We start from the raw sequence: 25,103 nt of genomic DNA, 5'->3' as shown, positions 1-25,103 counted from the left end.
TGCGCCTCCCTGACGCTTCACAACCCCGCCGAGCCCTTGTTCCCAGACAGCAGAAGGACAATCAGAGGGACTGCTGGATTAGAGCAACAAAAGAGAAAGTGCAAACTCCACTTTAAAAAAAGTCTCCTTTGGCTTCCAACGTTCCTCGGTTCCGGGGGAATATTGTCGCGTTTCTGTTGCCTTTTTTGCATTTTCTTTTGTAGAATTTCCGCGGTGGCGTACAGACCGGCATGGATTTAACAACTGCCAGACGGGACGCGCCGTCTGAACCGAGACTAAAGTTTTGAATATCACCGTTGCGACTTGACAACAGAGCTAAAAAAAAAACAACCTCTTTTGAGGTGGTGAGATCATCTGGTGTCCGTATGCGCGAACCTGTGGAGACGCATAAATGCCGGAGTGACGCTTCGCTGCTACTTCTCATGGGGTAAGTTCGCTTCTCCAAACATTTCTGTGTGACAGACTGAATGAAGTCCAGAGCTCCAACAAAGGGCCCTACAGTATGTCCCCCCAACTGTCCTAAAACAGCAGAGGAAGTCAATTCCTCAAACTTGGATCGCTGATATTCATCCTTGTAAATTCACGCTCGTACAATAAAGTCGCTGTTTGGATGAATAGGTGAGGACCATCTCCTCGACCATCGCTGACAGTCATCACCCACGTTTGCAGGAGGGCCACTTCTGCACTTCACATGCATCTGCTGTAGGAGGCTCCGCATTTTGAAGCTCCTTAGTGCGTGACAGCTGCGTTTGGTCGGACGCAGCGCGCGTTTTAATGAGTAACAAAGATTATTTATTAACGCAGCACCGGAGTTTTGCAGTCGTGTGTGTGTGCGTGGGTGTGTTTTGGGGGGAGGTGGGAGTGATGCCGTGTGCCGCATCATACTTTGTGTAGCGGTCTTTGGAGCCTGACCTTAGGCGCGTCCTACAAACGCGCACGCATGCACGCACGCAGTTTCCCCCAGCCGTTGTGCGGCCTGCTGTGAACCCCCTCCTCCGCCGCCCCCTATAGCTCTGACCCCTCCGACGTTGTTGAGGCTTGTTCATCCGTCACTCTAAAGAAGGCATTGTGTTGCAAGGATGTATTAATAAGACAAAAGCCCCCATTATCCCCCCACAAACCAGAGTTAATCTGGGCTGGGGTGGCGGCAATTGCGGAAGTTTCGAACCTTTACAAGCAAAACCACAACGTGGCACTGCAATTTTTAGTAAACTAGAAAATACATCACACATTAAAAAAAGAGAGAGAGAGGCATTTGAGGGGTAATGTGTGTGCCACCCCTGGTAGATGATTTGTATTTGTACAGTCATAAAGATGCAACTCACTGAACAAACATCATTTCCTTTCGTGCCAAAGCATAAAACCTGCCGAAGAGGATGCGTAGGTGTCAGCAGGACAGCCATTAAGCATCCTGTGGTGGAAGAATGCTTAAATCTGAACGAGATAAGATGATAAGCTGCAGGAACTAATGTTTATTGCCCAGATAAAAGCCTCCATCCATCATTCTTTACCCTGTAGTTGCTGCTGTCTTGGTTTTTGTTTTGCTTTTTTCACCAACTGGCTGATGGAAACTGAAAAGGCAGCGAATGGTGGCATTATCTCAAGGTCCAGTCGTGGATACGGGTCTAGAAACCCAAACCCAGTAAAACGCGCATGGATGCTACAAAGCCCTTTGAATGAACCAAACACCTCTCTGTGATAACATCAGGAGTAGGGGGTGAGGAGGAAGCACGCTCAGCAGCAGCAGAAGGGGACTAGTAGGTGTTGAAGGCTCTGTCAACAGGTTTCTTGATGCACATGTTGTGCAAGAGCGGCTGGTTTTGCTTGTTTAGTGCAGTCTTCTGGATCAGGTGCTGAAGATGGGAGGTGATACAACCAGATGGATGGCTGTCCGCCTTTGGTCCACGTTTCTCCACTGTTCATTGCACCAGAACCCTCCACCCCCACGACGGCCTTTCAATTTTATTTCACATTTCCTTTCACGGGCAAGACAGTTTCCTCCACATTCACATGACATTTGTGCTAATAGTCAATGTGGGAATTTCGATTCTTTTCATCTTAGATTGGGGCTCCAGCAGACATCACAGGTTCAGGATTTGCATGTTTCTGACCCTGCTTCATGCTCTGTTCTCTGGCTTCCTCTATAAAACTGTTGTAAACAGACCCTTCTCAATGGGGACAGCCTGGGCTAGCGTGAGAATTGCATTCAAATAGATGAATAAATAAACAGATGTACAAGTGCACAGCCCGATAAGTAAATTCATGGTAGATCAGCGATGGGAACGACATTTTAAGGGCTTTTTTTTTTTTTTAGAATGGGTCACTTGGGGGTTGAAGGCAGGGATGGGCGGTGGGCGGGCGGCTGGTGTCGATCCCTGGTGGATGCTCGAGTTTCAGCACAGGCCTGAGAGCGGTTTGCTTATAGGATACGGCGAGAAGGCTTTTCCTTTGGGAGAATGACTTATCTTTTGTTGTCTACACGCACCACTTTATTCATCCATGCTGGGTGGGTAACGACACTGGGAGATCAGAGGAGCGACCTGCCTGAGGTGCCCTGGCTTTTTCACCCGGTTCAATGGAAACAGGTACAAAGGCTTTGGGGAAAAAAGAATAGGGACTTTGGAAGAACAGATGAGACAATGAAGGTGTTTCAGTTTTATTCGAGAGCTATTCTCTGACATGAATCTGCTGGCAGCCTGCTGGTGTGTAGCTGGTGCTCCCTCTTTGCCTGGAAAACACTTTTCCTTGGGTGTGGCAACTGGAGCTAAAAAAAACAAAAAAAAGCCTTGTGTTAACTGCTGAAGCACAAGTCACAACACACAGCTGACAACATGTAGCCGTGTGATTCATGTCCAATGGCTGGGAGTATCTCAGATCACACAAGCAAAAGCAGAGCCTTCTGCTTCTCACCCACTTTGTCTGTTGAATTGAGTTCATGATGTCACTCCAGATTGCGTTACTCCTCTCTTATTATATGAACATTTATATCAGCTGTTGTTTGGTGCAGGGGCGAAAGGTGCGGCGTTATCGTGGGACAAGGTTTGGATCAATGTAAGGAAAAATCCATTAGCTTAAAGTATCCTGTGACATTCCTTTTCCACTTGAGGGACTTGGCCAAACTATTTCACCCCCTCCATCGTGAAAAGGTGCTAATGCTTGTAGCAGCATGCAGTGATTTCCTGAAACCTTCCAAGGTAAGGATCGGGTTGATCTTGTGTCAAGCTTGGACCAGCTCTTGTTCTAAAAAGCTGCCAGGTGGAAATGATGCAGATGCTGCTCAATCAGCCATTTTCAGATCCTTTGGCAGGTCTCAGAGACAGGAGCGTTGCGTTTTGGGGTTAATATTGTGGGTTTGAGCGGGAGCAGCAGGTCAGGTAGTGCAGTTTATGAAGTGAAGTAGATCAGTCTCAGGGTGACAGATATAATCGCCGTGCTCATGCCGTGGTTTCTGCTCACCAGCACCATCCTGGAGCAGGTACACATGAAGATGCTGTGGCTCCTCTCTTGGAAGCTTTTGTTATCCACCGGGCTTTGTTTGTGCAGCTGGAAATCTCAACAGGGATAAGTCCAACACCCCACCTCCTCACATCCCAAAGCAGTTTTCCTGGATTAGGAATTGCCCCATGCAGCCAGCGAGAGCCTGTTAAAGCCATTGATTTTCTTTCCACCGAAGATTTTTGTCAGATTTGCTAAAGCCAGTCCATAAACAGAAAGCAAATGGTTGTGTTTTAGCCCGAGGCTCTCCTCAGCCTTGATTGATGTAACCTCCTGCCAAACAGACATCCTGACAGGGGTCAGACTGCTCCATTTCAACTGACAGACTTTCCGCTGACGTCAATCTAATGTGACATTTGCTCAACCGCCTGTGTCACATCATTGGGGTCTAGGTCACAGTCAAGGAGCTGGTACCTCATCCTCCCCAGCAAATGTTGCACCACGACACTGTTCTGAAGTGCTACTATAAAAGATCTCGTCAACGCTGGCCTTGGGGTTCACTAAATCTGCGTAAAACGAAGTCTTTACAGTGGGGGAAAGGAAGTCAAGCAGACGGTGCATCGCTCCGAAACTCTAATGTTAATTACCCTTGGCTCCCTCTCAAAACAAACACCGGCTGGTCTTTTGAAATCAGTTTGCGACTTTTTTTTTACCCTCTGCCCAAGGCTTCATACCAATTTATATTGACATCATAAGAGATTGTGTGATTCGAAGCAAAAAAGAAAATCTTCCATAAAATTGAGAGGAACAACTGTGGGCTGTGTGGACACAACACCGATCCCTCTCCAGGCAACCATGTTGTTCTCATGAGAGAGCTGTGTTTAATGGACGCCTTTGCCAGAGAAATCTGGAGCCTTTCCTTGTGCTCTACCACACGGAAAGATGGAGGGTCTCTATCGAGTCATCGTCTTGTTGGTGGACAGTCAGTGGGAGTAATCCCAGCTGCCTTGTGCTGCTGTGCGTCAGCCTGTATAGATGTTATCCATTGTCACTGTGTGCATCTTTATATGGCTTCCCTCCCCTGCTTCTGGCATGCGGTCCCATGATCGTCACAGCATCGGTGGAACAAACGCGATTGTCACACTTACTGCGACCCTCCATGTTCCCAAACATACAGAAATGCATGGACATAAAGGACAATTGCATGTCTTGTGCTTCCTGGCATGCCATACAGCAAATAATCACGAGCTGTCACGGCAGCCTCGCATTTTCACAGCAACGCACCAGAACATGAGAAGGGGTGGAGTTCAATGTCTAGCAAGAGAGTAGAATACGAGTAGGGATCGAGGACAAAAGAGGCTAAAAAGAGGATTCAAAGCTATTCATTAGTGGAGCCTTCTTTGTAAAAAAAATAAAAAAAAAAAAAAAAAAAAACCGTGGAAACGTGTGAACGTGCAGAACATCTGAAACTTAAAGCAAGCGTTAACACCTTGGGTTTGTGATGCAGCCCAGCCAGACCGGATCTCCCTGCATGCACACTCTGTCTGCCTGAGACACCATGTGGTTAACACTAGCACCCTTTGCACACACAGACCTGACAACTTAATGGCTGAGTGACTCTATTCGTGGTTTACGCTATTTAATTATGAGAATACGACTTTTTTTAAGCTCCATAACGGTATTTATATGTCCCTGGTTTGCATTTATTTGTTGTAATGAGCCAATGGTGTTAATAAACAAGCAGCTTGAATCATTCCAAATTCTTCTTCTAACCCTGAACAGAGATGTGTCATTGTGCTCTCATAGGGTCTCTAAGACCATGTCTGTTCCAGATGTGAGCTAAATGAATCCTTGTTGATGTGCCACTTTGTGGTTGTGTCCTTTGATCTCTGGTAAAGTTTAAAATATAGGAGGAGGACGAGGTGGTGATGTTGGTGGGGGTGGGGGGTAGCCACCCCCCACCCCCACCAACATGCCTAGGGTGCAGATGATGTGGCTCTGCAAGTCAGGGAGCGACATGAAAGCAAATATGGAAATGAGAGCTTTGCAAAATATACATAATTTGGAATCTAGCAGCTTAGTCTGACAGTGACGGTCCGAGGGTGAGAGCATTGCGATAATTGCCTTTCAGGCGCCACCCATTGAGATCCCACCACCCCACCCCAAAACTAGGCAACCTGGGGGGAGGGGAGTCCCTTTTTCTGCAACATGACAGAGAAGGCCAGAACGAAGCAGCAGAGATGAGTGGAGGAGGAGAGCAGGAAATGAGATCGTTCACAAAACAAGTCAAGTGCTGTTTGGTTCTGGCTGAACCGTGTCGGCAGAACGGACCCCCTAAGAAGTGGCTGTACCCAAACTGTCAGATGCATTCACAAGCGAAAGGGCAATCCCTAATTATCCGATAAAGCCCTGTATCGGGGACATCCCCCCGACCCCTCCAGCGGCTTATATGCCCAAATGAAGCACGCTCGTCTGGTCACAGTAAGAATCGAGAACAGGAAGGATGATAAAAATTTGATCTGACAAAGTTACACTTCTCGTCTGTACTCTTGTGATGATAACGCAACCCCCTCATGACCCCTTACGTTGGCATGTTTTGCATTTATCTCATCATTGTTTGAAGAATTCTCGTTTCCTCTCTTCCCTCGAGTCTGAGGCATTTTCAGCCCCCCTTCTGGTATCTGTGTCCTGCCTCTCGGCTGTATAACCGGCGCACTTCTCTCTGCTTAACTCGACCACCGACTTTATGCGTAGTGGGTGAGATCCTGTTAACTTTAATGTTTGATTTCAGCATAGCTCAGACGGTCACGCTGCCTTTTCTATTTTAGGAAATGTGGTATCGTAGCACCATGCAGCACCGTGAGACAGGACTGAAGGGCATTCATAAGCTGTATTTATGATTCTGCATGTCTATGCTGACATTCAGGAGGAAAAGCTGAAAATCCTTGTTAACTTGTTTGGAATTATGTGATTTATATTTTGACAGTTCTTAAATGAAAATTTAAATTGTTGGTCGTGAGTCGACTTTTCACTTCTGCTTTTTGACGCGATCATCTCCCCAAAGTTGTCATCATCAGTGCGCTCTCTGTGGCGTGTGGCCGAGATAATGGTGTCGGTTGAAGATTAACGCAGGCCCTGTTTAGGGTTTATACAAACATTATGTGAGCGGTCCCACGAAATAAGACTTTCTGCATGAATGCCGTCCCTGATCTGTCTGTGTGGGGGTCATTTGAAGGGCCTGAATGCAGAAGAGGACTCGTGCAACAGCAGAATGGATCCACTTCATCCCAGTTACAGTGATAGCGGAAACCCTGATGCTTATTCCCAGAAATTGACCGTGAACAATCAATGAGGTTGGTGCGTTGACATGAAAGAAAAAAAAAATCACACACACACACACACACACACACACACACACACAAGGCCTGTGATGCAGTGATGGACAGAGCTGTAGGTTTTAGCCGCCACTGAGTAGAAATAGTAAATCATTTTCTTTCTGTGGTTGCACGGCATGGTTGCACAGAGGCTTGAAATACATTTTTTTAAAAACAGGGCCCATCTGTTCTGGGCCAATTTTAAACTACTAGTGCTAAAAGCTGCACGCATGGGATCCTCCTGTTAAATCACTCACTCACTCACTCACTCACTCACTCATTTTCTACCGCTTGTTCCTCCACTGAGGGTCGCGGGGGGGCTGGAGCCTATCCCAGCACAATGGGCGGAGGCAGGGTACACCCTGGACTGGACGCCAGTCAATCGCAGGGCTAACACATATAGACAGACAACCATTCACTCTCACACTCACACCTACGGGCAATTTAGAGTTTCCAATTAGCCTAATCCCCAATCATGCATGTCTTTGGACTGTGGGAGGAAGCCGGAGTACCCGGAGAGAACCCACGCAGGCACAGGGAGAACATGCAAACTCCACACAGAAAGTCCCCAGCCTCAGTGCCAACCGGGGATCGAACCCAGGGCCTTCTTGCTGTGAGGCAACAGTGCTAACCACCACACCACCGTGCCGCCCCCCTGTTAAATCATTTTCATAAAACTGAAGCTCCTTTGGTAAAAGTGGTGAAGCTCTGTGGTAGGACTTGTGTTTTCTCCAAGAGTGTTTGACATGTCAACACTTGACCAGGGAAATGTTCTGACAATGTTGCTGTGCGTTGCACATGGAATTTTCCTGTTAGGATTACAGCTCTTCTGCACACGCTCTGAGGTCACCCTGATGCCTCTATGCCACTAATACTGAAGTGCCCCAAAAACCTCATTTGCTTGCTTATAGTTCCATATGAAATGAGCATTTATCTTTTCCATTGCACTTGTCTACCACACACACACATGCAAACAGTTTTCACGAAAAACTGCTACAGATAATATATTGTACGCTGATATTGTACGCACACCGATCTTGCCATTACACTGAACAGGAACCCATAACTCACTGTTGCAGATACTGATGGATTAACATGCAACTGTTACTAAACCCAAGAACAGATGAAAGAAGTTCCAAAAGAAAAGTCTGGTCTCTCGCTTCCAGAGTGCAGGAAGTCATTAAATTCCACTAAAATGTGAAAAATAGGCATTTATTCACTCATCAGACAGCATCCTAATGAACAAAACATCTATATTGCGCTGTTTTTACGAGCAGAAATGCCTAACAGTCACCTTTCCAGCTTCTTTAATTAGTTTTTTTGTTCTGTAAATTTCAACATTAAAGTAAGGAGTGGTGACCTCACACTGGCTTGTGGGTAATTAATATAATCTGCCACGGACAGCAATGTGCATGGAGTGTGAAAAGCACAAGATGTTTGAGGCCACAAACGGCGCCAACATGTGAAGCAGGCTGTGCGAAACAAGCTGCGACGGCATTTCAATGACGACCTGGGTCTATTTAACCTCTGGTTTTAGCTAAGTTTCCTCCCCTGCAGTGAAAACAGAGCTGGTTCCTAGAGGAGTGTCACAGGTAGCAGCTGGTGTAATGGTGCAGCATTACCTCTGTTTTTGGTGAGCAGATGCTCTGCTAATTGGGGCTTATCAGGTGTTTCTGGGAAAAAGACCTGAGGCTTTTGTCGAGTGGTCATCCCGTGATGGAGCTGTCTGTTGTGGGTTAAAAAAACAAGAGTCCAATTTCAGCGACAGGCTTTATTCTCTTCTGAGATGCTCTGTGTCTTAGATAAACTACCTAAACTAAACCCCCCCCCATTCTTAGTTGTTTAACTTTGTTTAAACTTTTGGTCGTTCGATTTATTAGCTAACGTTTTGTCTGTGCTTTCTGTGAACAGTACACAGGATATTGTGTCTGACTGTGTTTGCTCTCTGCTTCTGATTTGTGAAACCACAAAGGAAAAAAAAACATATGCAAGTGTTTCTGTGCCGTGTACTTTTGCATGTGCATTTCTGTCAACTAATTGAAACTGATCTGTGAGGTATAGATAACACACTTTAAATTTAAGGTATTAATAATTAAGAATCCAGGCTAGATGCTGATGCTTTATGTGCTTAGCTTTATGTAATGCTAAGGGAGCCGGAGCGATGATCGCGCCCTCCGTGAAAGTGAAAACTGGTGTCTGGCAGCAGGAAGTCTGCATTGTCGCCACGCAGTCGCTGAGGAAACTCCCGAGTGCCACATGGCAGGTAGAGGGGCAGGGCAGAAATGAGACCGAGCTGCAGGAGAACCAGCCTGTCAGGTTTCCCTGTACACAGTGAAACCCCTTGATGACTGATGCAGAGGACTGAAGGTGACAGGAAAAGCTTGAGCTGTCTGCACGACGGGCCAGAGAGCACTCAGCAAGTTTGTCCTCTCAGCAGACTGGAGGGTGTGGAGGTAGAGAACTGCTCTGTGTATCTAACTTTCCAATAAGAAAATCAATATAGGCTGCAGAACTGTAGCCTAATGTAATTGCACTGGTGCAGCTTACACACACTCTACACATACACACACAGACACATACATAGACACACACACTCATATTCAGGCTTCGTATTTGCGCCGAGGGTTCTAGGAATAGAGTGGGGTAAGGGTGTGTCAGATAAGAGCGCTCAGATCCAAATGGAAGTGTACTGTCTTATTATTGAGACTCAGGGGCAAGGCTCTCCGCACCGAGGGAGGCCATTGTTCTTTGTTCCTGCTTGAGGAAATGTGGCGTTGCTCATTACCAGTAACCAGTTGCATCTCCCCGTGCAAGCCGCTCACATCTCAGCCAGAGTTCAGTGCATGCGCTAAGTTGAATTTGGCGTGCCGCAGCACGTCACACGGATGAATCCGCGCGTGGACGTCACAGCGATGTCTCAGATTCTTGCCTTTGTGTCCAGATGCCATTCCACATGCATGCTCCCTTCTGTCTTTGTCCTGGTCCCTCTCCATGTTTCATTCCCTTCCATTTTGAAGCTCGGGCACCTCCAGCATCCACTGGCGCTCGCAGTACAGAGCTGCTGCAGCTGTTGGATGGAGGCAGCGGTGTTCAGTTACATCTGGAGCCGCTCTGCAGAGGGATCTCGTTACCACTGACAGGTTTAAAACATCAGCTCTGCATCTAATTAGATTTCCAGAGCAGCTCTGAGTTTCCTTTGTTTGCAACTCTAAATCTGCGGTCCATCTTGTTCTGTTTACAGGCTCCTCTATGAATAATTTACAGCTACACCAGCGTTAACAGACTTTTTGAATCATGTCAAAAAGACTTGACACCACCATAGGGCAAAGGTGTTTAATATTGGTCAGGACGTTTATGTTTTCAGTCACTTGATAGATTGACGGAAATCTTGAGAATGGTAATTATTCTGAGCAGTTGGCTGGGATTGGATTTTTACAGATATCTGGCCTTTCAGACTCGATATTTGATCTGCTGTTGACATCTGCGAGCTGGTTGGAACGATTAAGAAGTCTGGCTGATCCGTGAGCTATTCTGAAGTTACAAGAGGGGGCTCACTGGAGCGGAATGGTTCGCTCCCCACAACAATGCCATGTGTTGACAGCCGAGTGTGCGGACAGGGTTAGTGGAATTTCTCCTTCAGTCTGTGAGTGCAGCCCTTTGTGTAAGCCCCGGCATTCTGCCTCCCTCTTTAATTCTTTGACCTTATCTCCACCTGCACAGGTTGGATAGTCAAAAATAGGCAAAGTCTTGATGATAACACAGGACAATTCCCTGGCACCTTTACAATATTCCCTTTAGAGCAGTTACACCTGTGGCCTGTGTGCCTCTGGGGCTGCAGTTATAGATTTAAAACAGTAAGTACTGCGAGACTGTTTAGTTTTAATATGATTGTCAGTGTGCGTGAAATGTAAAGCTGAATGCATTTTGGAGGAAGACTGCTTAGCATTTGCTGAACAACTTTTCCATTTAGTTACAGTGATTTTTATCTGTGCAGCAAGTAACACAGGCCGTCTCTTCCTTTCTGTGTGTCCGCAGGTGACCCATATAGAGTTCCTTAGACGTGACTGTGGGACGGGCCATCTCCTTCCCAGCCTGGGCCCTCCCAGTGTCCTTGGAGGACAAAGATTGGCTTAGAAAGTTTGTACACTTCCACTGTGTGAATGAATCTTTGCCGTAAAGCCGCTGTGCTCTGCCATCCTGTCGCCATGAAGAGCAAGTATTCCCAGTACTACAATAAGAGCCTGATCCACTCCTACTATGTCTTTGCGAAGAACCTGACCACCCAGGATCTGGATAAACGAATTGAGGATAAAAAGCAGCTCCCCACCCTGAACATTGTCATTGTGGTCCTGTGCACCATAATCATCCTGGAGAATCTGCTCGTCTTAATCGCCGTCTGCCGCAATAAGAAGTTCCACTCCGCCATGTTTTTCTTCATCGGCAACCTGGCCTTCTCGGACCTGCTCGCAGGTTCGGCCTACATAGCCAACATTTTTCTCTCGGGGTCGAGGACCTTCGATCTGATGCCCATACAGTGGTTCATCCGGGAAGGTACAGTTTTTATCGCCCTGGCAGCTTCGGTCTTCAGCTTGCTGGCGATAGCGATGGAGCGCTATCTCGCAATCACCAAAGTGAAGGTGTACGGCTCCACCAAGACATGTCGCATGTTTCTTTTGATAGGAGCTTCTTGGGTCACCTCGATCCTGCTCGGAGGACTTCCCATTATTGGCTGGAACTGCATCAACAACCTCCCAGAATGCTCGGCGGTCCTGCCGCTGTATTCGAAGAAGTACATCCTCTTTGTCGTCACCATTTTCAGCATCATACTGCTCTCTATTGTCATCCTCTATGTGAAAATCTACTTGATTGTACGCTCCAGCCACCAGGAAGCAACAAACTCCGCTGCCTATGCCCTTTTAAAAACCGTCACGATCGTGCTGGGCGTCTTCATCATGTGCTGGCTGCCTGCTTTCACCATCCTGCTCTTGGATTCATTTTGTCAGATCCAGTTCTGCCCAATCCTCTCCAAATCACAAATGTTTTTTGGCTTCGCCACTCTGAACTCGGCGCTTAACCCGGTGATCTACACATTGCGCAGTAAGGATATGAGGAAGGAGTTTCTGCGCGTGTTGTGCTGCTGGGGGGTGCTGCAAAGCGGGAGGCCCACTGACCGTTGCCTGGTCCCTCTAAAGAGCTCCAGCTCTCTGGAACACTGCACCAACAAACATGAACACCAGACCACGCCTATCATGCAAGACTGCACCACCTGTGTCTAATGCGGTGCACAGAAGAGTGTGTGTGAGAGATTGTGTGTGTGTTTCTGTGTGCGAGCGAACCAAAGTATGTTTAGAGGATCCGAGAGCAAGGTAAAGTTTAAAAAAAAAAATTTAAAAACATGCAAGGACTTCCTGGACAGACTCAGGTCTGCCGAGGTGGCAACAGCCATCAAAAGAGTTTTTTTCCGAGAACAATCAAAATTGTGTGAATTCACAATCAGCTTTAAAGTGATTCCACCAGGTAAAAAGGCAAAGAAGTAATGGAACCAGTTTCTTAGGGATGAAAAATGTGAAAATAGATACTGGGTAAAATTGGTACTCGCAGTAGTTAATAGACACGCAAACCATTCTCAATGACTGTCGCATTGTTATGAAAAGCCAAAAACAGTATAACACCTATAATGTCATAGTTATGGGGAGTTGTTTGGGCCTCGCAAGAACTGCAATCAATGCAACGCTTTCAAAGCTGCACTTTGTAGATGACATCAGAGATTGTGACTCTTTTAAAAGTTTAACCTGTTACGCTCCTTGAATGATATGATAAGGTTTGTATCTTTAAGCCTGATTCGTTGCTCGCTCCCTCAGGAAACGGAGGCAGCGATGGACTCCACGCTTCACTCCACCGAAGCCAAATAACCACACGCACTCCCTCCAGAAAACCAGGGCTATGTATTCCTTATATAACCTTGTTTAAACGATTTGATTAACTACATCAAACATACTTAATCCGCGTACATTTAATGCATGAACTCCTAACTTATTTGTAAACTTGTATGACTTGTATGATATAATCCAGCTCCAGCTTGTACCACTAACACCTTTCCCATCTTGCTCTTGTTTGTTGTCTGGTGGATCTCAGCGTCTGCAGAGGAAGGCCAAATCAGACAGTGCATTTCCCGACATGAGTTTGGCACTGATGAATGTCCCTCGCGGACAGCTGGCCAGCAGCTTTGACTCACCTGACCCGCGTCCCGACAGTGTTGTAGCAGCAGAGTGCCGCCTCTGTCCCTGACTTCCTCTTTGGGAGCTATAGGCTGAATGAATGTATGTATGAAGTGTTTGGGGCGGTGCTCCGTTTTTGACAGTATTATCGACCATTATTTTGAATTACATTGACGTTCAGAGAGTGGAGAATTGGGGGGTGGGGGGTGGGTGTCACTGGCACTGTGAAGTCCTAAAAAGCACCATGAACAAAGATTTTGAACATTCCGGTCTGACCTATAGCCTTGCACAACTAAAGATGTGCAAAGGTTTCATCTTTCCAATGAGACCCTTCAGAATGGAGGACGGATCCGGTTACAGATGCAGAGAGGAGGGCTGCCCTCCCCAGGAAGTCAGCTTCATTCTCATTCTGCGGCGTCCAGCAACCCCACGGCTTCCCTCAGCCGAAGGAAGTCCTGCTTTTCAGCGTCCGGTTCCTGTTGTTTAGGGATACAATAATCTTCTTCCTCTAGACATCACACATTTAAATCTCTTCTTCCTCTGTATTTCTTTTTGGAATTAATTTTTCAAGTAGAAATGGTGAAAAGCACTTTGGCAGCTTCGCTTGTTTTCCCCGACTTGTTTTTTCCAGACGCAGAGATGCTCTGTTCTGCGTTACCCATCACTTCCATGTGTTTTGCTTGACTATGAATTCATGATCAAGACGAACTCTGTGTGTTTTGTAATTATGTAAATATCTTTGTATAATATGTCTGAGTTGTGATGTATGAAATAATGTCTTGTGTGCAATAGCCTTGTGTGTCCAGTAGCACGCTACCTGTGTTCATTTGGTACAATCTGAAAACACTAATGTAGGTACATAAACATTTTGTTAACTGCATTCCCTTTTCTACAAAATGAATAAAATACTAAAAGAACATCTTTTGCATGTTTGAGTTTGTTTCTGAGTCAAACTGTAATTGCAGCTTCTTTTTTTCTTTTGGACTTTTTGAAACCATGATTAATTGTGCACGGAACTAAAAAAGTATTCAAATCCAGCATGCAATTAAACATGCCCTGACAGGGTCACCACACACTTGAGTCAACACGAAAGCCCAAAACTGTACAAACAAATACTACCTAGTCATTAATCACAGCCTTTTTACCTTGGCTAAAGCAAAATAGGACAAGGAAGGGAAATATGGCAAAGCATGGAGAAAAGCAGAAATTCTCAGCGACATAAAGAGAAGTCCGAGGAGATGCTTTTTTGGTAAGGGGGGACTTTGGGCGAGGAGAGAGGTTGAATTATTGTGGCCTTGGGAAAGTTGGGTCTGTTTTTTGTCAGACATCCCAGATTCCTGGGTGGGAACAGGACTGAACTAACCCCAGGAGGCTGCACTGGTTGGGAGGTCTGCCAAGACTCTGCAGTCATCCTCAGGATGACACCAGATTCAGAAACCTGAAAGGCAAAATAGAACTGTGTATACAAAAGCTGATTGCCCCACAAATACATTCAGGATTTATGTACTTTATAATTGCCAAGAAACAAAAAAATACTATCATGATATAGACATTTAATTCAAAGAACATGCCTTTTAAGCCATAAACATCAGGTGAGATCCGTTGGTTACTGCTCAATAAATAAGTGCAATTTGAGCAGATGGTGATCAGAAAAAAAATTGATTTAAGTAAAATGATATAGCTGTGGACGTATTGTCGCATACTATTTATTTCATACGGGAAAAAACTCAATTCTCTGGTTTTTCAATCAATAAAAACAACATATTTTTTCCAGAGGTGACAGACTGCCACCTTGCGGTAAAAGCTAGGCATAGCGAGTAAACGAAATTGAAGTGGTTAAACATGAAACACATACAAATATTTAAGGAGAAGGTTTATGCGAGGTAAGACTCATAAATATGCATCACCACATCCACACCTTTTCTCTGCAACTTATTTTATAACATCCTGAACACGTTTTCTGCAATGACTGGTTAGACTGTATGGAACATTTGATGAAGACGGCATATTTTACTCAGCGTTTAATTAGTTCATTTACAAATTGAATATGTAATCTCTCTAAATGTTGTTTCAAAAGTGAATTTGCCATTTTCAGAACGCGTAGTGTAAATGTCTAAGATATTTTGTCTTGTGTTAAATATAGATATCGTTTAACAGATAGAAAAGAAGGAACAGTGCTTTTCTGTTGTATTGGTGTTGGACAAACGAGTCTCCATGAGCGTGCGTGTTTAATTAATTAGTTTTTACATATAAAAAGGTGGGACCGTGGTTTCTGTGTGCATAACATTTCACTACTTGCATTAAATGATTATTTCACTGAAATGGCAGCGATTTGTAAAACGCGGCTCCTGTCCACCCGGACAACAAATCAGTAAACAACATTCAGAGTGCTTCCGCTTGGTCAGTGGTCCACAACCTCTAGGGAACAGTCAAGGTGTGACGACTTAGTTGATATTTTCTTGAAAAATATATTTTAGAAAATTTGAAATAAATATTGCAACTATTTTCGTTTTCAACATAGTTTTGTTTCATGTTAGTCTCTTATACGCTTAGATAGTACACGAAATTCCAAAATATAGAGCGCCATATTAGTATCTTCCACCCCTAGATTAATATAGTGGTACAATCCACAACACCCAGGTTTCCGCGCGAAAAGACGGCCCGCGCGCCTGAATCGCTTATAGCATCCACTGGAAGAAGAGTCAACCAACGAGTGGTGTCGCCACGTTGTGATTGCTAACAGTGGGTTTAGGCGTCGTTTTATCTGGTTTTAGGACACTTTTATTGCTTCCATTTTAAAATTTTCGTGAGTTAACATGCCAACCAGGACTTCCCTGTCTTTACCAGAGGATGTCAAGAAAAGGTGAGGTGATGGTAATAAGATGAGTGCTAATAATATTCCGATGTAGCATCTTTGCCTCTTGTCTAGTTTCAAAACCACGACACCGCACATCATTGTAACACGGTAAATAAGCCGCCTGGGAGTTTGACTATACTTGGTCCGCTTAGACACTGCTCCTCCGTACGCTTCGACTAGCCCCCGCTGCTAATGTTAGCTTGCTATCGCATAAGAGGCAAGCTTGAAAGCGAATGCAGAGTTGGAAAGGCTTCTGTCAACGCTAGCCAGTTAGCTGCTTGTCTGTCAGTGGATGAACAACATCTCGGATTTGGCGCCACTCAGGAAGTTTCGTTAGCTTCTGCTAGCTCGCATCACACTGGCTCTATTGCTTTTCCATTGAAGTCACCAAAGCTGCTGATTATTATTAATTTATTATTTCCTCTCGTTCACAGGCTGCAGGTGCTGGATGAGGATGGATCCACAGAAGAGGTGCTTTCTGCTTTCGACGCCTCTTTCCACTTAATCTTTAAGAATTATTCGTCATTAGGTGTTGATTCGCAGTGTATCATATTTACCAATAGATCTTACCTCTTTTAGCTTTTCATGAATAATTGCTTATATTTCAGATATAAATCTCAATTAGGTAAACAATCTCAAAGTCAGCTAACACTAATTCTGCTAAATAATGTATTATATTTTAACCACAGCTTTTCTAAAAATGGATTTTAACTAATCTGATGGCTGCTGGCCATTTTATTTGACTTGCTGTTCCAGGATCATGTAAAAGAAAAGCTCAAGCTGGTGCAAAAGTTCCTGCATATTGATGCTCAGGATCAGCTTACCAGCTTAGAGGAGAGCATGAAAAACTCTGAGATATCAATGGTACATCACTCGCTGCAAGATGAGAATGATTAAGACTCTTAATGTGTTGCTCAGTCATATTTTACTTTCCTGTCTTTATCTATTGTTTTTCCAGGATGTCTATATTTCTAAAGTAAAGGCTTTGCTTGGGAAAGAGCTTCATCTTGAAAATGGAAATTCAAATGGTTACACAAATGGTTCTCACAAAGATGAAGATGGTGAAGAGGCCAGTATGGATGTACAGGAGGGAGAGGAGACTATGAAGTCACCAACTGCTTCTAAAGGGAAGGGTGGGCGCAGGAGCAAGGCCAACTCTGATACCAAAAGTTAGTCTCCAGTATTTATTATAATGCAACAGCAATTCAGTTGAAATAACTACACGGCAAACTAAAAAAAAATTTTTTTATTTTTTTATTTTATAGAGTCTCCAGCCAGCACCAGGGTTACACGAAACAGTGGGAAACAGCCAACTATTATGTCTATGTTCTCTAAAGTGTGAGTATGTTGGTGAAGCACACACTATACTAATGTTTTGTTTTTGTTTTGTTTTTTTATAAAAATGAATGGGCAGTTCTCTCATTTTAAGTTGATTTCTCCTAGTCAAAAACGCAAGTCCGAAGACCTGAATGGAGACTCTACAAATGGTCAAAATGAAGACAAGAAAGAGGACAATAACACTGAAGAGGTTGGGTGTTTTGTTGGCAATTGTTTAATGTCAGGAGTTTGTTTGGAATGTTATGCTTTAATATGAGTTCCAAATGTTTGCAGGCACGGGAAGAGAAGCGCCTTAAAGTGGAGTCGAATGAAAAGTAGGTTCTGAATCTGCACAAAAATCTGTGTACGCATATTTGAATGGTCTTCAATATTCTAACACACTAATGCTTTTCTTCATGCAGTGAGTCTACAGAAGAAATAAAGCCTGAGACCAAGCCTGTTCCTACTGCCAAGGTAATAGTGTTTTAAATATTTTATTTGACGTCGATGTTTCATACTGACGTGCTCTCTCTTTAAAGACCCCTCCCCCCAAGTGCCAAGACTGTAGACAATACTTGGATGATTCCGATCTCAAGTTTTTCCAAGGTGATCCCGACACTGCCGTAAGTGTTTTCACATTCTAAATTATTTTTATAGAAAGATGAATAGTGATCTCTCAGTACCGGTCAAAAGAATGTTGAAGCTGAAACGATCTATTTTGTCTCCAGCTGGATGAGCCTGGAATGCTAACAGATGAGCGCCTCTCGCTGTTCGACTCAAATGAGGACGGATTTGAGAGCTATGAGGATTTGCCGCAACACAAGATTACAAACTTCAGGTAAGTCGTTTTAATGTCAAATGGCACTCACTTGCCTCGTGTGTTTATCTTTCGCAACAATGAACTTCATGTGGGAGAATCTGGTGTTCAGTTAATGACGTTTGGAACTATTGTGCCTGCAGTGTGTATGACAAGCGTGGCCACCTCTGTCCATTTGATTCTGGACTTATCGAGAAGAACGTGGAGCTGTATTTCAGCTGTGTCGTCAAACCCATTTATGATGACAATCCTTGCCTGGATGGTATTAAAAACCTACAATATTTTGTTTTTGAATGAAATGTTGCTTCCATTTTGGCATTAGTCTTTGTGCTAAGCGTTGAACTCTGTCCCAGGTGGGGTTCCTGCCAAGAAGCTTGGACCTATTAATGCCTGGTGGATCACCGGTTTCGATGGAGGAGAAAAGGCTTTGATTGGTTTCACTACAGGTGCTTCAGTACTTCAGCTCCACTTCTGATTTATTATATCTGTATTGGTTTATCTCCATCCTAATGCTGCTTCTTTTTTCTTTTCTTTAGCATTTGCTGATTATATTCTAATGCAGTCCAGTGAGGACTATGCTCCCATCTTTGCACTGATGCAGGAAAAAATTTATATGAGCAAGATTGTGGTGGAATTTCTCCAAAAGAATCGGGAAGCTACATATGAGGATCTCCTCAACAAGATTGAAGTGAGCATTTGTGTGCACTGGAAGTGGTAGACTGGTCGGTAAATGTTAAAAGTGTGACACTTTAGGAGGAGGTTTGGTCAACCTTTTTGGGAGGGGGGAAAAGAGACAGTATAGCTTTGACACACTTGTGCATTGCTGCTTTCAGACCACGGTGCCTCCGGCAGGACTCAACTTTAATTGTTTCACTGAAGACACACTTCTGCGCCACGCCCAGTTTGTTGTGGAACAAGTGGAGAGTTATGATGAGGCCGGTGACTCTGATGAAGAGCGAATCATCGTGACGCCCTGCATGAGAGACCTAATCAAGCTGGCTGGAGTCACTCTAGGAAAGAGGTACGGATGAAGACTGTTTGAAGTTATGCATTTTTTTTAACAAATTGGTTTTTCTGCCCCTTTTTTATCCTCCCTAATGTGTTATGTCTGACATTTCCTAATGCAGCATGCTGCTGTCCTGGTAGGTTGGCCTTATTGCGAATGCATCCACAGCTTGTATTGTGGTCTGTTAGTGTGCCTTAGCAGAAACTACACAGACGGAGATTTACATCAAAGCTCATGCTGAGGGTTTTTGTTTTTTTCCCCCCTTCTCATTGTAACTTATATTTATTTTGATGACAATTAAAGTGACCAAAGAACAAGCTTTGTTTTGTAGGTGGGCAGGAATCTAGATGAAATTTGGCCACAAATTAATTTGGATTGAAGTTACATTAATAAGGGAAGAAAATTCCAAAATGCATGTGTGACATTGTGGAGAAGCAAAAGACTTTTTTTATTTTTTATTTTTTTTTTTTTACTGAGGGCAGACAAAATCTGTTTAGATGCTCTGAGAATCTGACCAGGCTAAACTTCACATGTCTGCATGTAGGGGGGAATTTAAAGAGTAAAGGAAAGATTTAAAAAGAAGCTTTCCTGCAGTTTTCAAGTTGTGGATAGCGGTAAAATACACGCGCTAAATACTTCCCTGCAAATTCCTGATCTTTTCCAGTTGTTCATACCTCATTACAGGTCTCTTTTGTACATTTGTTTGGTTTTGTTTGCCTTTCATGTTGCATGGCCTGATGTGATGTGTCTACTGCCAGGGGCTTCAGTGCCATCGCTCCACAACTCGACAGGCGTTTAACGGTGGACTCAACTTCTGGACTTAATTGTTCTTTCATTGACAGGAGAGCTGCCAGAAGACAGGCCATTCGTCACCCCACTAAGATAGAAAAGGACAGTAAGGGCCCGACGAAGGCGACCACGACCAAACTGGTGTGTCAGATCTTTGATACGTTCTTCTCTGACCAGATAGAACAGAACGATAAAGAGGTCGTAGGGGTGAAAAGACACCGCTGTGGCGTCTGCGAGGTGAGCCTCGACAGTTTTTCAGCATCAGAATAACTGCATGCATTATATGCTGGTTTTACATCTGCACATTTTCTGTTTATCAGGTGTGCCAATCTCCAGACTGTGGCAAGTGTACAGCCTGCAAGGACATGATCAAGTTTGGTGGAAGTGGGAAAAGTAAACAAGCTTGTAAACAAAGAAGGTATGTCATTCATAATGGACAATTTTAAAGGTATAGTATGAGTCTCCACTGATATGGGTCTAGTTTTATTTTGGTGCTAAATGTATTGGTATGATTAAGATTATGTCTGAGTGTGCTTCATTGTTCATCTTATGTGGCACTTTTTAATGTGCATCCAGGTGCCCTAACCTTGCAGTAAAGGAGGCTGAGGATGATGAAAATGTTGAGGAAGACGACGCTCCAGTAGAGAAAACCAAAAAGGTTTCTCATGCCAAGAGGAAGAAGCAGACAGAATGCAACCTGACTTGGATTGGTGAACCAGTTTTGGTAATTTCCTTCCATGATGCTGTTATTTGTAAGATCCCAGTATTGTGTGTACAGTTTCTAAATTATGTTTTTGCCTCCACTCCTTTTCAGACTGAAGGGAAGAGGAACTACTACAAGCAGGTGTCTATAAATGATGAGGTGTTGGAGGTGGGAGACTGCGTCTCTGTGTCTTCAGAAGATCCATCCATTCCTCTGATTCTGGCAAGGTGAGTATTTTGTTTTGTATAAAATTCAGTAATTGCGTGAGAAATAAAATGACCCTAACGAGTTAACCTACAGGATCACGTCTTTGTGGGAGGACACGCATGGAAAAATGTTTCACGCCCACTGGTTCATGCGTGGGATTCACACGGTGCTGGGAGAATGTTCTGACCCCCTGGAGCTGGTGCTCGTGGATGATTGTGAAGACATACAGCTCAATTATGTGCAGGGCAAAGTCAACATCATGTATAAAGCTCCATCTAACAACTGGTTTATGGAGGCAAGTATGAGCTCTGAGCAGGTTTTTGTCTTCATACAAGATTTTTTGACCCTTTTTGGTTGATTCTGTATCAGGGCGGCTTGGATGTTGATATCAAAGTAATAGCTGATGACGGGAAGAGTTTCTTCTATCAGTTCTGGTATGACCCAGAGTTTGCCCGCTTTGAGACTCCTCCCAAGACCACACCATCGGAGGACTGCAAGTTCAAGTAAGTGCTCGAGTACGTGTAGTGCTGCATCCACGGTGTTTTTAATCTTACTGTTTTGTTGCCCTCAGGTTTTGCAGCAGCTGTGTTCGTACTACCGAGCAAAAAGAACAGGAAATACCTCATGTGTTTGAATTATTGGATGAAGATAGTGACTCCAAGGCTCTGTTTGCTCTGGCATGCTTTAAGGGGGAACAGTTCAAGGTGGGAGACAGTGTCTACCTGCCTCCTGATGCTTTTAATTTTAGGTGAGGAAACGGTTCAAAATGGGATACTTGGTGAAACCGTATTCATAAAAGACAATTACACACCCATCTTTTGCTCCCAACCCAGTGTTAAACCAGCCAGCCCGATGAAACGCTCCCATCGGAAAGATGACGTGGATGAGGAGCTTTATCCAGAATATTACAGGAAGTCTTCGGACTACATCAAGGGCTCAAACCTGGACGCTCCAGACCCTTTCCGGATCGGCCGCATCAAAGAGATCTTCTGTCACAAGCGCAGCAATGGGAAACCCGACACCTCGGAGGTCAAACTGCGACTCTACAAATTCTACAGGTCAACGCATGAAATGATGATCAAAGTCTGTCTTCTGTAGCACGTTTCTTTCAACATTGCCAACTAATCTCTGTTTCGTCTACTAGACCTGAGAATACTCACAAAGGTGTTAAGGCCACGTACCACACAGACATCAATCAGCTGTACTGGAGTGATGAAGAGGTGACCGTCGATATGGCCCAAGTGCTCGGACGCTGTCAAGTGGAATATGGGGAGGACCTGAATGAGCCCGTCCAGGAATATTCTAGTGGCGGACCCGATCGCTTCTACTTCCTAGAGGTACACTTGCGGGTGTCATGCAGCGATTTGTTGTTTAGTAATCAGGCCGCAAGCATTAAGCTGCAGGTCCTTCATTTTTGGATTGCTTTCACAGGCCTACAATGCAAAAACAAAGAGCTTTGAAGACCCTCCAAACCATGCTCGTTCAGCCGCCCATAAAGGCAAAGGAAAGGGCAAAGGGAAAGGTAAAAGAGAAAAGTGTAAAAGTAACTGATTTCAGAGGTGGAGAATCCTAAACTCTTCTCTTTGTTGGGGTGTAAAAGGTAAAGGCAAAGGAAAGGCTGCGCAGGACTCCCAGGACACTCCTATTGAACCACAGATGCCTAAAGTGCCCAAATATCGCACATTGGATGTGTTCTCTGGTTGTGGTGGACTTTCTGAAGGATTCCACCAGGCTGGTAAATGCTGCTTCACACCCACAAATACACTATACTACCAAGCATTTCTGCTCTTCACAAACAAGTATTCATTTATTTGAAATGCAGGCATCTCTGAGAGTCTGTGGGCCATCGAGATGTGGGAGCCTGCAGCACAGGCATTCAGGCTCAACAACCCCGGGGCAACCGTGTTCACCGAGGACTGCAACATCTTACTGAAGCTGGTCATGTCTGGAGAGAAGACCAACTCTCTTGGGCAGAAGCTGCCTCAGAAGGGTGATGTGGAGATGCTTTGCGGAGGGCCGCCCTGCCAAGGCTTCAGTGGGATGAACCGCTTCAACTCTCGCACATATTCTGCCTTTAAGAACTCTCTTGTGGTGTCTTACCTCAGGTGTGTGATCAAACGTTGGGATGTATTCTATGCTGTGTTTTGCTTGGTTTATGGTTAATTTTTTTTCCTGTCTTGCAGTTACTGCGATTACTACAGACCAAAGTTCTTCCTGCTTGAGAACGTGAGGAACTTTGTCTCATTTAAAAGCTCCATGGTCCTGAAGCTGACCCTGCGCTGTCTGGTGCGCATGGGCTACCAGTGTACTTTTGGCGTGCTTCAGGTGAGTGACCTCACTTATGTAGCGTCTGGGTGGTGATCAGGGCTGCAGGCTAATCTTTGGGTTTATGTTTTATCCTGAGTGGTCATGGGAACGCTTTAACATGTGATCTCGCACAGCCTAAACTTCAACTTGAACATTTCAGATGATCTGCTTTACTAAACCACCTAACCTGGTGCCCCCCCCTCCTCATTAGGCTGGTCAGTATGGTGTTGCCCAGACCCGCCGCAGGGCAATAATCCTGGCCGCTGCTCCTGGTGAAGAGCTGCCCCGTTACCCCGAGCCTTTGCATGTGTTTGCTCCCAGAGCTTGTTCTCTAAACGTGGTGGTGGACGATAAGAAATTCGTCAGTAACGTGACACGGTAATGGAAACACTCCGCACTTGTAGTTGGGAATCTGACATGGAACATAAAAACGATTGTTTGTTTGTTTGTCTGCCACCAGAGGAAACGGCGGAATTTACAGAACCATCACCGTCAGAGACACCATGTCCGATCTGCCCGAGATCCGCAACGGTGCATCCGCACTGGAGATTTCCTACAACGGCGAGCCGCAGTCCTGGTTCCAGAGGCAGATCAGAGGCACCCAGTACCAGCCCATTCTCAGAGATCACATCTGCAAGGTGGGGGTTTGTTAGCACCTCTGTTATTCTGTGACCAACTCTCAATTATAACTTAGCAGGAATAAACGTAATTGGGATTGTGCCCGCAGGACATGAGCGCTCTGGTGGAAGGTCGAATGCGTCACATCCCACTGGCTCCAGGCTCTGACTGGAGAGATCTGCCCAACATCGAGGTCAGGCTGCGAGATGGCACCATGACGAAGAAACTGCGCTACACGCACTCGGATAAGAAGAACGGACGCAGCAGCACCGGTGCGCTCAGAGGCGTCTGCACTTGTGCCGGAGGTATTCAGCTTTATTTCTCCTTCAACTCTGGAGTAGAAGCGAACGGTTTGGAGACATCTGATCATGTGTTCGCGTGTGCCTTTAGGGACACCATGTGACCCTGCAGACAGGCAGTTCAACACCCTGATTCCTTGGTGTCTGCCCCACACCGGGAACCGCCACAATCACTGGGCAGGACTCTACGGCAGATTGGAGTGGGACGGCTTCTTCAGCACAACCGTCACCAACCCTGAACCGATGGGCAAACAGGTAGAACCCGTCCTATATCATTCAAACCAGACCTCCAAGTGCCATTTTCTTATATCAACTCAAACTTTTTGAATTTAAGGGCCGTGTCCTGCATCCTGAGCAGCACCGAGTGGTCAGCGTGAGGGAGTGTGCACGTTCTCAGGGATTCCCCGACACTTACCGTTTCTTTGGGAACATTCTGGACAAACACAGACAGGTAAGTAGTGATTATGTTGAGATTTTTGTTCTTATTTATACTGGGAGATGAGGATTATCTTCCAGTAGAGACCCTGCGTGCTGCTGCCCTCAAATGGTTTGAAAGATAAAGTTTATCCTGTTGCCAGGTTGGAAATGCCGTTCCTCCTCCACTGTCCAGAGCGATCGGCCTGGAGATCAAGAAGTGCGTCACGATGCGAATGAAACAAGAGCAGGCGTCAGGTGAGTCTCGTCCCTGCGATGCCCGTTTGAACGTTGAACAGTTTTTATAAACTTAAGTCTCCCGTTTGCAGAAAATGTCAAACACGAGAAGATGGAGCTCTCTGAATAGTTCTTGGATAACCTCCCAGCAAGAAATGGTTTCAAAAATCCTGTGATTCAGGCACTCATTCCTTTTAAATAAGCTTTCAACTGTGTCATTTTGTGGTCACCATGGACATTCTGTGTTGTACCATTTCAATTGTTTTTTTTATGTGCTTTTAATCATGTTGCTGGGAATCGACCATCCAGTGTGGTACATATTGTATGTAGTTTTTCTATGTGTAATGTTTCAAATAAAGCCCTTATGAAATTTAGCTTGTGCAATTGCTCAGATTATTTCACATTTGATTTTAATGAATCTTCTTAATCGCAAGAAAACCAAGAGTGCAAATGAATCTCTACATTACATTTCTGGGACAAAGAGGGATCAGAACTGTTGGATCTA

The 25,103-nt window shown here is 44.9% G+C and overlaps 2 protein-coding genes across 6 annotated transcripts; both read left to right on the top strand.

Annotated features, from left to right (window-relative positions):
- Positions 1–13,944, top strand: s1pr2 (sphingosine-1-phosphate receptor 2). Of its 3 annotated transcripts, none has more exons than XM_057014131.1 (3): positions 1–427; positions 10,264–10,427; positions 10,845–13,944. In XM_057014131.1, the coding sequence occupies exon 3, from the start codon at positions 10,970–10,972 to the stop codon at positions 12,083–12,085; it is 1,116 nt and encodes a 371-aa protein (XP_056870111.1). In that variant the 5' UTR covers positions 1–427; positions 10,264–10,427; positions 10,845–10,969; the 3' UTR covers positions 12,086–13,944. The 3 variants fall into 3 exon arrangements, with proteins under 3 accessions (XP_056870111.1, XP_056870113.1, XP_056870110.1); XM_057014133.1 differs by having other exon boundaries at positions 10,248–10,427; XM_057014130.1 differs by lacking the exon at positions 10,264–10,427 and having other exon boundaries at positions 2–427.
- A 1,716-nt stretch (positions 13,945–15,660) lies between these two features.
- On the top strand, positions 15,661–24,972 carry dnmt1 (DNA (cytosine-5-)-methyltransferase 1). Of its 3 annotated transcripts, none has more exons than XM_057014127.1 (35): positions 15,661–15,890; positions 16,319–16,355; positions 16,641–16,748; positions 16,843–17,053; positions 17,150–17,222; positions 17,328–17,412; positions 17,496–17,536; positions 17,624–17,675; positions 17,741–17,824; positions 17,930–18,039; positions 18,162–18,280; positions 18,372–18,464; positions 18,555–18,706; positions 18,852–19,039; positions 19,146–19,160; positions 19,867–20,050; positions 20,134–20,231; positions 20,390–20,537; positions 20,628–20,743; positions 20,817–21,018; positions 21,093–21,226; positions 21,295–21,471; positions 21,557–21,781; positions 21,868–22,060; positions 22,155–22,245; positions 22,324–22,458; positions 22,546–22,828; positions 22,907–23,048; positions 23,242–23,408; positions 23,491–23,668; positions 23,758–23,953; positions 24,039–24,202; positions 24,282–24,398; positions 24,526–24,619; positions 24,691–24,972. In XM_057014127.1, exons 1-35 carry the CDS (start codon positions 15,844–15,846, stop codon positions 24,726–24,728), a joined length of 4,497 nt encoding a protein of 1,498 aa, XP_056870107.1. In that variant the 5' UTR covers positions 15,661–15,843; the 3' UTR covers positions 24,729–24,972. The 3 variants fall into 3 exon arrangements, with proteins under 3 accessions (XP_056870107.1, XP_056870108.1, XP_056870109.1); XM_057014129.1 differs by lacking the exon at positions 15,661–15,890 and adding an exon at positions 15,968–15,992; XM_057014128.1 differs by lacking the exon at positions 19,146–19,160 and having other exon boundaries at positions 15,662–15,890.
- Positions 24,973–25,103: the final 131 nt, after the last annotated feature.

The sequence above is a fragment of the Takifugu flavidus genome, chromosome 18 (assembly GCF_003711565.1).
Source record: "Takifugu flavidus isolate HTHZ2018 chromosome 18, ASM371156v2, whole genome shotgun sequence".
Taxonomy (NCBI): domain Eukaryota; kingdom Metazoa; phylum Chordata; class Actinopteri; order Tetraodontiformes; family Tetraodontidae; genus Takifugu; species Takifugu flavidus.
The sequence above is the reverse complement of the archived record's forward strand: the minus strand, read 5'-3'. Positions and strand labels throughout refer to the sequence as shown.